Here is a 15,367-nt window from a genome sequence, read left to right on the forward strand (position 1 = left end):
TAACTGGGAAGGACCATTTTCAAAGAAATGTGACTTCACTTGTTTTGCAAAAATATGGTCTTAAAAAAAGTCCGACCTAACTATTATTTTTCTTTGACTGCAGGGACTATTCCGTAATATATTAGTAACTTCCTTCTAGGCCTAAAAAGTTCCTCTTTGACTTTAGTGTGTATATAATCAAAGTGAGAGGATAATGTGCCTAGGTAAATTTTACCTAAAACAATCTTGACTGATGTAAGCACTTGGTAATTCCTATGCTTCATAATTTCAAGAAGAAAAAAAAAATCAACTCAGGGATTAAAAGGCTGAAATCAATGGGAATGTGGTATTATAGTTTTCTTGACTTAAAGGGACTTACTGTCACTCAACAGATAGACTGAACACTGAACAAATATTGCCTGGTTAAAATTAATTTGTTTGGGTTTGAGATTGCCTAATCTAGTCTTTAATTTTAAGACAAATAAAAATGAAAAAATAGACCCATACACATCTCTGAAACTTTCTGGATGTTTTTACACTGATGTTTAGAGGCCCATTCTATGGCCACTTACAAGCATCTGACAGAGCCACTGTTAAATGAGATTGCTACCCAGTATTAGATTTTACTTTTAGGTAAGGATCAGGCCACACATCACCAAACCCACCGTTCCTCTGGAAAAAAACCATTCATCATACAATGCAGTATTTTAAAAATCAGACATCTCTACTCACAGTAAATGACATACATAAATATCTGTATCTTTAGGGTCTATATCAGTGCTTCTCAAACAATCTGTGATGAAGAACTATTTTTGAATTGATGTTTCCAGGCTGTCATATACTGATACTTTTGCAAAATATATTAAAGAGGAACTATAAGAAAATAAAATGTTTACCATACAAAATGCAAACTAAGTTTATTATCTTTTTAGATTCAACAGGCATAGAGTTATTGTCAAATATCTTTAAACGTTTCTCAGCACTTACTCAAACTTTCAGTACTTATCACAAGCCAGTAGCAGTTGGTCGGTAGCACTGGCCTTGGACCACAGTTTGAGTAGCACTGATCTAAAATACCATGCACTAAATAAATAAATGAATGAATGAATAAATAAATAAATAAACACACACAGATAAAAATAAGATAAAATAAAATAACGGCACACATATTTTCTCAAAAGATATACTTTACCTCTGACATTCTTTCCAAATCCCATAGAAGAAACTTTTTTGTCCACTTGTTCACTATTGTTTGATTTCTCCTTCATAACGTCATCATCACTAACAACATCAGCAGAAAATTTTTTCTTTTTCTTTTTCTTGTGTCGAGGAGGAAGCTTTTTTGGAAAAGTAAACATTGGGAATATCACAAGAAACATTGCAATGGCACAAAGGAGGAATCCACTCCACCTAAAAAATTGGGAAATGTGAATAGCATTTATGGCCTTTGTATTATGAGTGAGAACAAATTAGCAAAGTAGAAGTTCATGGTAATAAAATTCTCCAGGGAAAATTTTTTACCTTCAACAACTGTAAAGCAATAGGAAGTTGGACAAACTAAGAAAGCACAGGAGTCCTCCCTTTCTATGTTATAAATGAGAAATCTACCCAATAATTATACTAGTATGATAATGAACATTATAATTAGCAACCTGACTAGAATTTTATTCAAATATTTGTTAGTTCTGCTATAATGTGCATTTTACCATAAATCAAGAAATAAAAAATAAATCAATAACTCATAAGTATAATAAGAAAATAACACAGACTCCCTCAGCATACTTTGTGGACCAAAATAGACACATTTTTCTTACAGAAAAGCATCCTTACCTCATGTGAAATGTATTTTAAATTGCTAATGGCATTCAAATATTTTTCTGCAAGAATTTCAGAATATATTGAGCCTCTTAGCTGGCCCTTACAATAGTTAATCATGAGGGCCACCGAAGACACTTATGTTTGATCACTGCCTTCAAGAACTTACCTAGTTGTAAAGGAGCTAAAAATATAAGAAACAATCTCCAAGGAATGCACGAATGTATACAATTAAGTGTTAGATCATGTGGTATAGACTATGAATGCTATAACCATTCAGATAAAGGAAATGTGTGTTAGAAACAGACACAGGAGAAGCAGACCTTGGAGAAGCAGACCTTGAGCTATGTAGAATTGAGAGTCTGTCATTGAACTCATCTGAGGTTGCCATGCTGCAGAGAGCAGAAAGCAAATGTAGAGAGTAGAACTCAAATTCTAGTTAAGGCCTTGGGCTTCCTGCTTGCGTAATTCCTCAGGCACAATCTCTCAGTCCCCTGTCAACCCTTTCTTAGCAAAGCAAGTAGAGGCTTCTGATCCTACCTAACAGGGTTGCCACTTTCTTACATACTGACTCCTTGCCTCTAATCTCTGTCCTTAAATCTTTCAGGTTCTTAATGCTCAGACTCTGACTTCTGTATCAGCACATTCCTATAGTTGCAACCTGGATGCAAGCAGCATTCTAAGCATCGGTGTTGAAATCAACATTAATCATCATCCATTAAGAATATTAATCATCCATTAAGAATGTAGATCGGGGCATCTGAGTGGCTCAGTCAGTTAAGCGTCTGATTCTTGATTTTGGCTCAGGGCATGATCTCATGGTTTGTGAGATCAAACCCCACGCTGAGCTCTGCACTGACAGGGCAGAACCTGCTTGAGATTCTCCCTCTCCCTCTCTCTCTGCCCCTCCCCTGCTTGTGCTCCCTCTCTCTCAAAATAAATAAATAAACATTAAATATATATATATTAAAAAAAGAATACAGATCAATAGAAAAGTAAAAATTCATTCAAAAACAGCGTTTCTATTAAAGTACTGTTATCAGCTGCTAAAAAGGTCACACTTTTGCTGACAGAATAATTCCAAATAATTCCATAAACCAGTCATTAATAATCCAGTGTGCTATTTTCAAAGATACTTAAAGTTATATCAAATGAAGATTTATAAACAATCAGAAGAAAAGGCTTTATTTTGAGAAGATTGCTCAGAGCAGACTTCTAGCAATTTCAATTATTCAGTGTACAATCAAGAACCCAGTGCCTGACACAGATTAGGTACTGAAAATCCTGAATAAATAACATTGAATGAGATAGGTTTTAAAAAATAAAGTCATCTGTCTACAGAGAACATGGCTACGATCCTACCTGGCCCGGTAGTAACTCACTGCTTATGGGGCCTTTGCTGATCTGTCCCTCCTTATCTACCACCTTTCTGCACACACTACATTCAAGTCCCTTGAACTTCCTCAGTTCCCTAGACCAGAACAGGACAGATAGCGCAATATAAGGGACAGTTCTAGAGCTGTGGCTTCAGACAAACATGGGTTTTGTCTTGTCTTTACCACTTACTAGCTCTAAGATCCTGGGGAAATTATTTCACTTTTCCAAACCAGCTTTCTCATCTGAAAGAAGAATACTACTAACTGCTTTTTGACATCATCAGAATTAATAAGACAATGCATACGGTGGACCTAAAAAAATGCCTGCCCCCAAATCAGCAATCAATTCAAAGTAGCTAGTTTTGTTTTTGTTATGTAGATCTGTATTCAGCAACACTACCCACCTCCACGCAGAGATATCAAATGAAAATTATATGTAAACATTTAAGATAGACTTATAGTTGGGGCACCTGGGTGGCCACAGCCAGTTAAGCATCCAACTCTGGATTTCAGCTCAGGTCATAGTCTCATGGTTTGTGAGACTGTGCTGCATTAGGCTCTGCACTGACAGCACAGAGCCTGCTTGGGATTCTCTCTCTCTTTTTCTCTCTGCCCCTCCCCTGCTTGTGCTCTCTCTCTCTCAAATAAATAAATAAACATTTAAAAAAATATATACTTATAGTAGTCCAGAATAAGAGTAAATAACAGAAGGAAGGGAAAAATTATAGCAAATAAACAAAAATAATATAAAAATAGTATAAAAGTTTGGGGTCTTTTCAAAGCAGAGCAAGCTGGCCCATATTCTTCAATGGTCTTCAGTAGCATCGACAAAATGCATGATCTAATCACAGAGCCAAAGAAGACCCCAAGAAAAGCTGAGGAAGACAGAAAGTATGTGCTATATGTTAGCAAAAGACCATCAGTAAGAGCTAAAACTGAGAAACCAGAGTCCCTAAGTCTCTTTCATGAAGCATTACTCAGAGACGACTCACAAAGTGGAGCCAGTTAAGTATATTGACTAAGAGCTTCGCCTTGGACTGTTTCTTATCCCAGCTCTCACTGCCTCCAAGGCTTTGGGCAAGTTATTCAAATCACTGTGCGTCAATTTCCTCATCTGTAAAGTGGGCATTAGTGACTACATATGGTTGTTGTGTATGTAGGCCTAAATATGAGGCTTAAACAAAAATGTCTGTGAAGCACTTAGTACAATGCTTGACACACAGTCATCACCCCATAAACATTAGCATTATTCATGCCTTCCTTCACTCTCTCAGTATATAGTTATTGAAAAATCCATCATTACTACTAGGCATTGGATTAAATAACATTGTATCAAATACCTCGCTTCTGGTCAAGGTAAAAGTCTATTATAAACTAAGCTACTTGATAAATAAAATTCAATTTTTGAAGAGATCTTTATTATACAGTTCTATATTGACAACTTTTATCATGTATACAACTAATATTGGACCATTAAAATAAATAGGGGCTCTTGGGTGGCTCACCCAGGTAAGCGTCCGACTTTGGCTCGGGTCGTGATCTCGCGGATCATGAATTGGGACCCTCTGTCAGACTTTGTGCTGACAGCTCAGAGCCTAGGGTCTGCTTCAGATTCTGTGTCTCCCACCCACTCTCTCTCTTCCCCTCCCCTGCTCATGCTCTCTCTCTCCCTCTCTCTCAAAACTAAATAAAAACATTCTTTAAAAATTTTGTAATAAAATAAATAAAAGTTCCTGAACATTTATTAAATTCAAAGAACTGAAAAATCGCTAACACAAACCATGTAACAAGAACTATTCTTTTTTCTCTCTTTTAAAAAAAATTTTTAATGTTTATTTATTTTTGAGAGACAGATTGAGAGCGGAGGAGAAGCAGAGAGACAGGGAGACATGGAATCTGAAGCAGGCTCCAGGCTCCTCATTGTTAGCACAGAGCTGGTCATGGGGCCTGACCCCCGGAACGCAAGATCATGACCTGAGCCAAAGTCAGACGCTTAACCAATTGAGCCACCCAGGCACCCATAGCAAGAATTATTTAAAGCTGCACAGATACATACCCTTTTATTCCCCATAACAACCCTATGAAGTAGCTACTGCAATTACTTCTATTTTATGGAGTTTTTTAAAACCAACAACTGAGGGGCACCTGGGTGACTCAGTCCATTGAGTGTCCAACCTCAGCTCAGGTCTTGATCTTGTGGTTCGTGAGTCTGAGCCCTGCATCAGGCTCGCTGCTGTCAGCACAGAGCCTGCTTGTGATCCTCTGTCCCCCTCTCTCTCTGCCCTTCCCCTGCTTGTGCTCTCTCTCTCAAAAATAAATAAAACATTTTTAAAAAAAATTTTTTTTTTAATTTTTTTTAACGTTTATTTATTTTTGAGACAGAGAGAGACAGAGCATGAACGGGGGAGGGGCAGAGAGAGAGGGAGACACAGAACTGGAAGCAGGCTCCAGGCTCTGAGCCATCAGCCCAGAGCCCGACGCGGGGCTCGAACTCACGGTCCGTGAGATCGTGACCTGAGCTGAAGTCGGACGCTCAACCGACTGAGCCACCCAGGCACCCCTAAAAATTTTTAATAAATAAAAATTTAAAAATTAAACCAACAACTGAGGCACAGAGAAGTTAAGTAACTTCCTCCAAGGTCACACAGCTATTAGGTAGCAGACTAAGATTTAAACCCAGGAGAATATGGCTTCAGAGTCTGCGCTCTTAATCACTCTACTTTGCTACCAATTGGAGTGATGTCTACTAGAAAACTTTAAAAAGTCAGTATATGGGGCACATGGGTGGCTCAGTCAATTAAGTGTCTGACTTCAGCTCAGGTCATGATCCTGTAGTTCATGAGTTCGAGGCCTGTGTTGGGCTCTGTGTTGACAGCTCAGAGCCTGGACCCTGCTTCAGATTCTGTGTCTCCCTCCCTCTCTGCTCCTCCCCTGCTCATTCTTTGTCTCTCTCTTCCTCTCTCTCAAAAATAAACATTAAAAAATGAAATGAAATGAAATGAAATGAAATGAAATGAAATGAAATGAAAAATTAAAAGTCAGCATAAAGTACTTATGAGCCTGAAGCTCGTATCTCTTTCCTTCTCCCTGCCCCCAATTTGGTCCTCTTCATCTTTCCCCCTCCCTCTAGATGTTCCCTTTATTGACATGCTCTTTTCACAGACATCTAAATAGAACACAAAATATACATTGAATGTTCATAAACATATTTTAATAATCCACTTTTCCGAGAATAAAAAAAAAATCCTTACTCTGATTTATTTCAGAACTGTAAAGAAAACAGTAGTCGAGACCAAAAATTTCACTATTGGTTAAGAACTTAAAACTCCTGTGTTATTCCCCTAATGCTGACAAGGGAACTTCCTTTTGTATGATTTAAAAATTCTACCAGTCCAAGTTCATCTAGATCTTAGCACATGCATCTTCAAAGAGCATTACTTATGAAAAGAGAAGTGTTATGTACCTTAATTGATATTTCTTAACTGCTTTGAAAATAGACAGTGTTAAGCATTATTCTCATGTACTTAAGAGTTATGAGATTATCTTATGATGAAATGCATAGGTAACAAAAATGCTCTAAGAAACTCTTTTGAAAGTAATCAGTTGACACTAATTTCTAATAGTGAACTATTCTCTTTATTATAAAATGAGCATTTCTTGTCAGTGTATACCTATTACTAATCCATGTTAAATGAACTCAGGAAGCCAATACTTTTTGGTTGGTGCTTGCTATCATGAAGAAACAACTTATGTGCAAGTTGAGGACAATGAAGAACTCGAACACAGTCCTGGCTGTGTGGATGAATAACCTAACATCCAAAGTTGGAGTTCTCATTCTAAGTCCTCAAGATTACTTATTTAGCAAGACAATTAAGGGCTACAAGTGAGAGAACAGCTAAATCTCTAGCACTCGTTGGAAAAACAATTACTGAGTGAAAAGATTCACTAACAGTGTGACAATGGAAAAGAGGGGGCTGGAGTTTGGGGCAGTCGGGGAGGGCTGACAAAGCAGAAACGCAGATATAATAAGGAAGTGGGAGGAAAATATTTTTTTAAAAGGCACAGCAAAGATAATGAAAGCTAGGACACAGCAAAGATAATGAAAGCTAGGACACAGCAAAGATAATGAAAGCTAGGACACAGGAAAGCCCCAACACAGCCACCTTCTCCTCCTCCACTCTGCTATTTATAGCAGAAAATGCCTCAACCCTAAAGAAGGATTGGATTAAGCCAATGTTCCCAAGCCCTCAGCACTAGTTTCCCATTGCTGCTATAACTACCCCACCCTTAGGGTTTAAAACTACATAAACGTGGTATCTTATAGTTCTGGCGATCAACAGTCTCAAGTGGGCTGACAAGGCTGCATTCCTTTCGGAGGCTCTAGGGGAAAAAACCTATTTCCTTGGGTTTCCTAGCTTCTAGAGTCTGAGTGTGTTCCTTGGCTCATAGAATCTTCCTCCATCTCCAAAGAATGTGGCTCCAACCTCTGCTTCAATCACCATATCTTCTCTCACTCTGACCCTCCTGTCTCCCTCTTATCCTTATTAGGGACCCCTGTGATTACACAGGGCCCATTCCTGTCATGAGGATAACTTCCCTGTCTCAAGACCCCTTAATCACATCTGCAAAGTGTCTTGCCATATAAGCCAACACATTCATAGGCTCTGGAGATTAGGACATGGATATCTCTGGAGGATTAACTATTCTGCCTTCCACCCCGTACTGGGTGACTTTCAGCTGTTTCTCATCTTCCCTTGGGGGAAATTTTTATTTTAACTATAAGAGTACCACAACGTGAATTATCATTAATAATGAGTGAAATAGGGGCGCCTGGGTGGCTCAGTCAGTTAAGCGTCCAACTTTGGCTCAAGTCATGATCTCACAGTTTGTGGGTTCAAGCCCCACATCAGGCTCTGTGCTGATAGCTCAGAGCCTGGAGCCTGCTTCAGATTCTGTGTCTCCCTCTCTCTCTCTGCCCCTCCCCTGCTCATGCTCTGTCTCTGTCTCAAAAATAAATAGAAACATTAAAAAAAATTATAAAAAAATAATAACAAGTGAAATGAAAAAATTTAGTAAACAATTCTTACCAGTTTCCAATGAAACGAGGGTCATTCTGATCAAGGTTAACAGGATTTCTGGGATCGACATAAAACCCAATAAGAAGTCCACCTAATAAATATCCCACTGCAGGACCAAGTGCTCCCATGACATACATGATGGCTGAGAAGACAGAAGGGGAAACATGAAATACAGCAACGTGTTATTTAAATTTCAAGAGCTGTCTAATTTCAGTCATTCCATTTATATGTCACAGTTAAACCCAGTTAACAGCATCCAAAAACAAAGAACTTTAGAGATTGTGCCTCTATTTATATTTGGGTTTCAAATCATGCCCTTTATTTAGCTGCTGCCTGTTGTCCTTTTAGAACATCAGAATCATCTGGACAGCTTTTCGGTTGCTTTTGTTTGGTTTTTTTAATATAAGTGCTCGGGCCCCACTAAATTTAAATTTCTGAAAGTGCTAGTTAATGAGCAGTCACTGGATAACCAAAAGAAGATGAAACGTAGTGTCAAGATTAAAAAATAAATAAATAAAAATAAATAAATAAATAAATACAAGGTCATTTCAAGATAAGAAGGAAAAATAAGTAGATGTCACTTGTCACAGCTGGAAGATTCTAAAAGAACGAGTGAACCAAGGCCAGATGCTGCCATGAAGCTGGATTTAATTGAATTGGCAAAGGTGCTCAAGCCCCCTCAAATCATGAATATTTTTCAAACCACCACTTTAGAATCAAAGAAGAGCTTCCAATGCATTTGGTTTATTGTTAATTGAGGAACCTTAAAGATTCATAAATCTCGTTAAATGGCATGAGTGAGAAGGTCCAAATGGATAGCAGGAACCCACAGCTGAATGAAAAAATAACTTTTTAAAGCACATGACCAAAACAGGAGGGGAAGGGGTTCTGTCAGTAGATCAGAAAGGTTTTCATTCTATCCAGAAAACAATTTGGCCATCAAAATGGGCTTAGAGCAAAACGTAACAATAATTTAGGGGTGCCTGGGTGGCTCAGTCGGTTGAGTGTCTGACTTCGGCTCAGGTCATGATCTCACAGTTGACGAGTTCAAGTCCCGCAATGGGCTCTGTGCTGACAGCTTGGAGCCTGGAGCCTGCTTCACATTCTGTGTCTCCCTCGCTCTCTGCCCCTTCCCTGCCCATGCTCTGTCTCTCTCTGTCTCAAAAACAAATAAACATTAGAAAAAATAACAATAGATTCACTGTCATGCCTTTATATTGTTTTGACTGCTGTGATTTCAAATAAAAAAATAATTTTGTCAATTTTTAAATTTTGAGGTAGGATATGAAATTCCTTGAAAATCGTAGAAAAATCTAGCCACACATTCCAAACCCATTTTTTTTTCCTGCTAAAATTTAGTTATTTGGGGAGAAATCTATAAACACTTTTAAGATACTCTTGGGTGCAAGGCATGATAAACTCAGGTGTTGAGGCGCCTGGGTGGCTCATTGGTTAAGCGTCCAACTTTGGCTCAGGTCATGATTTCACGGTTCTTGAGTTCAAGCCATGTGTCGGGCTCTGTGCTGACAGTTCAGAGCCTGGAGCCTGCTTCAGATTCTGTATCTCCCTCTCTCCTCTCTCTCTCTCTCTCTCCCTCTGCCCCTCCCCTGCTCATTCTCTCTCTCTCTCTCTAGAATAAACCTCAAAAAAAAAACCCTCAGGTGTTACATATTTCTCATTTCTGTTGCCATCATGCATTTAAGCTACTGAATAAATAACTAGTTTTCCATACCCTTTAAATAGCACCATATTGGGGTGGCTCAGTTGGTCAAGCATCCAACTTCAGCTCAGGTCATGATCTCACAGTTCATGAGTTCAAGCCCCAAGTTGGGCTCTGTGCTCATAGCTCAGAGTCTGGAGTTCAGATTCTGTGTCTCTCTCTCTCTCTGCCCCATCCCCACTCATGCTCTGTCTCTCTCTGTCTTAAAAATAAATAAAACATTAAAAAAATAAGAAATAAAAAAATAAATAGCACCATATTTACCAAAAAGAAAATTTGACTAATCAGACTAGCTCCACCTTACTTTATCACCTGAACCTAAATAAACTTTGAATAAACTTGTACCTCCTGTTACTTATCACTACAGACAGTAATTTAACACCTGCTCCCATTTTTCACACTATTTCATAAGAGAAAGTGCCGTGTTTATTTTACAGAATCGTCTGCTTGTAACAAAAGACATTAGGTGCTTCGACTTCTCCATCTGTGTTTGGAAATGGAGAATGGAAGCACAGCCACAAGTAACTGGTATTCCTTTGGAAGCATGCTTTTAATAAAACAAAATTAGAATTTTGATAAATATCTTGTTAACCTGTTTATAGCCTGAAACAGAACTCAAGAATAAAAAATGCCTTTTCAGTTTTACCCATATGCATATGAAGATAAAATTTATGTTTACACCTCCAGGCAAATCAGCACCATTTACAACTTAAAACTGTAATGAGGCCAAAATGTGACATGAATCATCTTCCCAAAATAGTTCTTCTGGCATGAAAGAGACTGTCTTACAAACACAGACAGGGAAAAGGGTATTTCCGCCATCCTGTTTATGCCTGGGGCACTTGAGTACAGCATCTCGGAATGCCAAGCAGCACGGTGCAGGATGTGTGCTGGCAAGACCTCGCAATTACATGGCGAATGGAACACCAATTAAATAACATCTCCAAAAAAACTTAACTACTCTTTAACTTCTCTTAAATTTTTGTTTATTTTTGAGAGAGAGAGAGAGAGAGAGAGTGCACGCGCGCACAAACACACACACACACACACACACACACACACACACGGGGGGGGGGGGGAAGGGGCAGAGAGAGAGAAAGACACAGAATCCGAAGCAGCCTCCAGGCTCTCAACTGTCGGCACAGAGCCCAACGTGGGGCTCGAACTCACAAACCGTGAGATCATGACCCGAGCCGAAGTCGGAGGCTTAACCGACTGAGCCACCCGGGAGCCCAAACTTAACTACTTTTTCAAATACAGATAAAACTTTTTAAAATTCAGCTATGTAATCAGAAAAAGTTTATTTGTAATATCTAGCAAACACTTAGGCCAACTGAATCATTCACACTAACATATATACACACACATATCTATATAATTGTATTACATATTATGCTCTCTATAATAGTGTCGTGACTATACTATATATCTATAAATCAATAAATATATAACACTATAGATAGAGATAGAGATATATAATAACTCGTTGACATGGTCCTATTTTGTAAATAAATCCTTCTGGCCACTGAGCTAACATTTATTAATTGATTAACCAGTAGAACTCATTCAGAGCTTATTAGAGGGGCAAATTGTTGACACAAATTTGTATCACTCACCCTCCCAGTCAAAAATTCTCAATCGCCACCCACCCACCAACCACCACTGCTTGAAGAAAGTCCAAACTGCTCTGGAGTTCAAGGGTGGGACGAGTTGGCCTCCTCCTGCCATTTTACTCTTCAAACCTACTGACTGCACTCAGGGCTCCAGGCAGACTGACTCTCAGACAGACCTGGGCAGAGCCACCTCTCTTCCCTTGAAGACCCACCGTGCCCCCAGGCTTCCCTGTCTGTCTGAATCCTACCTGTTCTTCAAGGCCTAACCAAGTCCAGTACTGCCTGTCCTCCCCTGAGTGGTCTCTGTCTCCTCAGAGACCTCCTCCTCTGTCTATTCCAGTGGACTCCACACTTTTTCATCAGCCATCTCTATTGGTAAGAGTTTTTAAACATTTACCACAGGGGTGCCTGGGTGACTCAGTGGGTTAAGCGCCAGACTCTAGATTTCAGTTCAGATCATCACCTCACAGTTCGTGAGATCGAGACCTGTGTCAGGTGGGCTCTATGCTGACAGCATGGAACGTGCTTGGGATTCTCTCTCTCCCTCTCTCTCTCTCTGCCTCTCCCCTGCTTGTGCTCTCTCTCTCTCTCTCTCTCAAAATAAATAAATAAACATTTTTTAAAAAGCTTCAAAAATGAACTATTGGGACGTCATCAAAATAAAAAGCTTCTGCACAGCAAAGGAAACAATCAGCAAAATTAAAAGGCAACAAATGGAATGGGAGAAGATTTTTGCAAATGATATATCAGATAAAGGGTTAGTATCCAAAATCTATATAGAACTTATCAAACTCAACACCCAAAAAACAAATAATCCAGTGAAGAAATGGGCAAAAGACATGAATAGACACTTCTCCAAAGAAGACATCCAGATGGCCAACCGACACATGAAAAAATGCTCAACTTCACTCATCATCAGGGAAATACAAATCAAAACCACACTGAGATACCACCTCACACCTGTCAGAATGGCTAACATTAACAACTCAGGCAACAACAGATGTTGGTGAGGATGAGGAGAAAGAGGATCTCTTTTGCACTGTTGGTGGCAATGCAAGCTGGTGCAGCCACTCTGCAAAACAGTATGGAGGTTCCTCAAAAAATTAAAAATAGAATTACCCTACAACCCAGTGATTGCACTACTAGGCATTTATCCAAGGGATACAGGTGTGCTGTTTCGAAGGAGCACACACATCCCAATGTTTATAGCAGAGGTATCAACAATAGCCAAAGTATGGAAAGAACCCAAATGTCCATCGACTGATGAATGGATAAAGAAGATGTGGTATATATATACAATGGAGTATTACTCGGCAATCAAAAAGAATGAAATCTTGCCATTTGCAACTACGTGGATGGAACCAGAGGGTATTACGCTAAGTGAAATTAGTCAGAGAAAGACAAAAATCATATCACTTCACTCATAGGAGGACTTTAAGAGACAAAACCGATGAACATAAGGGAAGGGAAACAAAAACAATATAAAAACAGGGAGGGGGACAGAACAGAAGAGACTCATAAATATGGAGAACAAACTGAGGGTTACGGGAGGGGTTGTGGGAGGGAGGATGGGTTAAACGGGTAAGGGGCATTAAGGGATCTACACCTGAAATCACTGTTGTACTGTATGCTAACTAACTTGGATGTAAGTCCAATAAATTAATTTAAAAAAAAAAACTTTAAACATTTACCCACAGTGTACTTTTCTGTATAAGCAACGTGTACTTACCATCAGCCTCTCTCTCATAGCTTGCACCTGATATATCAGTAAACCCCGCTGGTTCTACCATCACATCACATACAACACGAAGCCTCTTCCCCATGCCTCTACTTGGCCCAAGCCACCAACGTCACTCATCTGGAAAATGGCTCCAGGCCTTCCAGCTGGTGGTATCCCTGCTACTCTCTTCCTCCCTACAATGAATTTTCAACACAGCAGCCCTAAGAATCCTTCAGAAACATAAGGCAGGTCATGTCACTTCTTTGCTCACACCCTCCAGTGGCTTCCCATCGTGCTGGCAAGAAAAGCCAAAATCCTTTTATATGGCTGCAAGGACCTGCCCACACCTTTGCACCACCCCCTATGATCTCTCTGCTCCATCTCCTATCCTTTTCCTTGTTCACTCAGCTCCAGTCAAACTGACCTCTCTCTTCACCCTCCCAGGCACATTCCCACATGAGGGTGTTAGCGCTTGGATTGTGCGTGCCTGTGTGCACGTGTGTGCAGGTGTCTCTTTCCCAGAAAGCCACACGGTACATTCCCTTACTTCCCCCAAACAGGAATTCAAATAGTGCCTTCCCACCAAGGCCTTGCTTGGCCATCCTATCTAAAACTTTAAAAAACTTTTCCCCAATGCTTCCCACCCTCTCTCTGCTTTATTTTTCTCCTTAGCATACGTTGGCACCCAATACACTCTACACTTCCTTTGTTCATCTTGTTTATCACCTGTCCTCCCCGTCTAGAACATAAGATCCAGAAGGGCAGGGATCTTGCCAGTGGTGTTCACTGACAAAAGTAGTGTAGGAGGCATGAAACTCATTTCGCTCCCATTATTCATTACCTTTCCCACTCCCAGTGAACGCTCTGCTGTTATTAACAACAGTAGATGTCAGGGATAAGAGCCTTCTTCAGCATACATCAGCTCTTGAGATATCAGCTAATCACTGTCGGGTTGATAGTTCCATGTTTTTGTCTGTGTTTCATCAGATGTGATGATACTGTATTGGTTTTCTCTCCCGATGAGGAGCTTATACTGGGAGTACAGGCTATCCAGTGAACCAGCAATAGAAAGAACTACAAGTTCCAAGTTTCAAGAGTTGTCTAATTTCAGTCATATCGTATATTTATGTCACAGTTAACCCCAGTTAAGAGCATCCAAAAACAAAGAACTTTAGAGATTGTGCCTCTATTTATATTTGGGTTTCAAATCATGCCCTTTATTTAGCTGCTGCCTGTTGTCCTTTTAGAACATCAGAATCATCTGAAGAATTTTCTTCCTATACCCCAGTGGACTGTATCACACCCCTCCTGGGTCATACACAATTCAGCTTCATTTCCCTTTGGGAGAACCCTGGGCCATTCCGTTCATTTAAATTTGAGTATGCCTTGCTCTTAATTTCTACTTCTCTCTTCAAATGTTTATATCTTATCTTTTGAAGTAGCTCTTCATCCTTGAGAGCAGGAGCTGTATCGTGTACAGTACTGTGTGGTGGTTAAATCACAGACTCCAAACTCCCGGGTTCGAATCCCTGCTTCCATTATGCACATGAAGTGCTTAGCCTATGATAAACACTGAAGAAATATTAAGTTGTATTTTTATATGTTGAATGATCACCTATTCATCCTCTAACAAATATTATTAAATACTAAGTTTGTATAGGCCAAATACATATATTATTTAACGGAAGACACACTTTTCTTTATATTACCTTGATAAATTATCTTTTCTGGAATCATAACTTTTGATCCAGGAGTTAGTTTTGATAATGGGCTTGGCAGATGGGAATGGGGAAAGACAAGATCCGGACCTTTCTTTCTTCACACAAAGGTCAGTATAGGGTATCTTCCTGAAGCTGAGAATGTGCCTTGCTTGCCTGTGTCTATTATTCTTTTTAAATAACTTTTAGGGTTTTTTTTCCTAATGATTACAAAATATAATATGAATTCCTTATGGAGAAAACTCTCAAGAACACACAAAATTTTTTTTCTAAATCACCAACAATCCATACTATCCAGATAATGATAGTAATAATACTAATAAATACTTTTTACTATTCATATACTGT

General features: G+C 39.3%; 1 protein-coding gene across 3 annotated transcripts in view; it reads right to left on the reverse strand.

Moving 5' to 3' along the window:
• Positions 1-15,367, reverse strand: part of SLCO5A1 (solute carrier organic anion transporter family member 5A1) — a 150,428-nt gene that overhangs the window by 79,001 nt on the left and 56,060 nt on the right. For all 3 annotated transcript variants that reach the window (XR_008419882.1, XM_019453234.2, XM_053896096.1), the window contains exons 3-4: positions 8,258-8,390; positions 1,172-1,389 (exon numbers count right to left, since the gene is read on the reverse strand). Coding sequence is in view for 2 of the 3 variants with exons in the window: in XM_019453234.2 (XP_019308779.2) it covers positions 1,172-1,389; positions 8,258-8,390 (351 nt within the window). In the remaining variant the exon portion in view is untranslated. The remainder of the gene's footprint in view (positions 1-1,171; positions 1,390-8,257; positions 8,391-15,367) is intronic.

The sequence above is a fragment of the Panthera pardus genome, unplaced genomic scaffold (genome assembly GCF_024362965.1).
Source record: "Panthera pardus isolate Hobbes unplaced genomic scaffold, ASM2436296v1 HiC_scaffold_7, whole genome shotgun sequence".
Taxonomy (NCBI): Eukaryota; Metazoa; Chordata; class Mammalia; order Carnivora; family Felidae; genus Panthera; species Panthera pardus.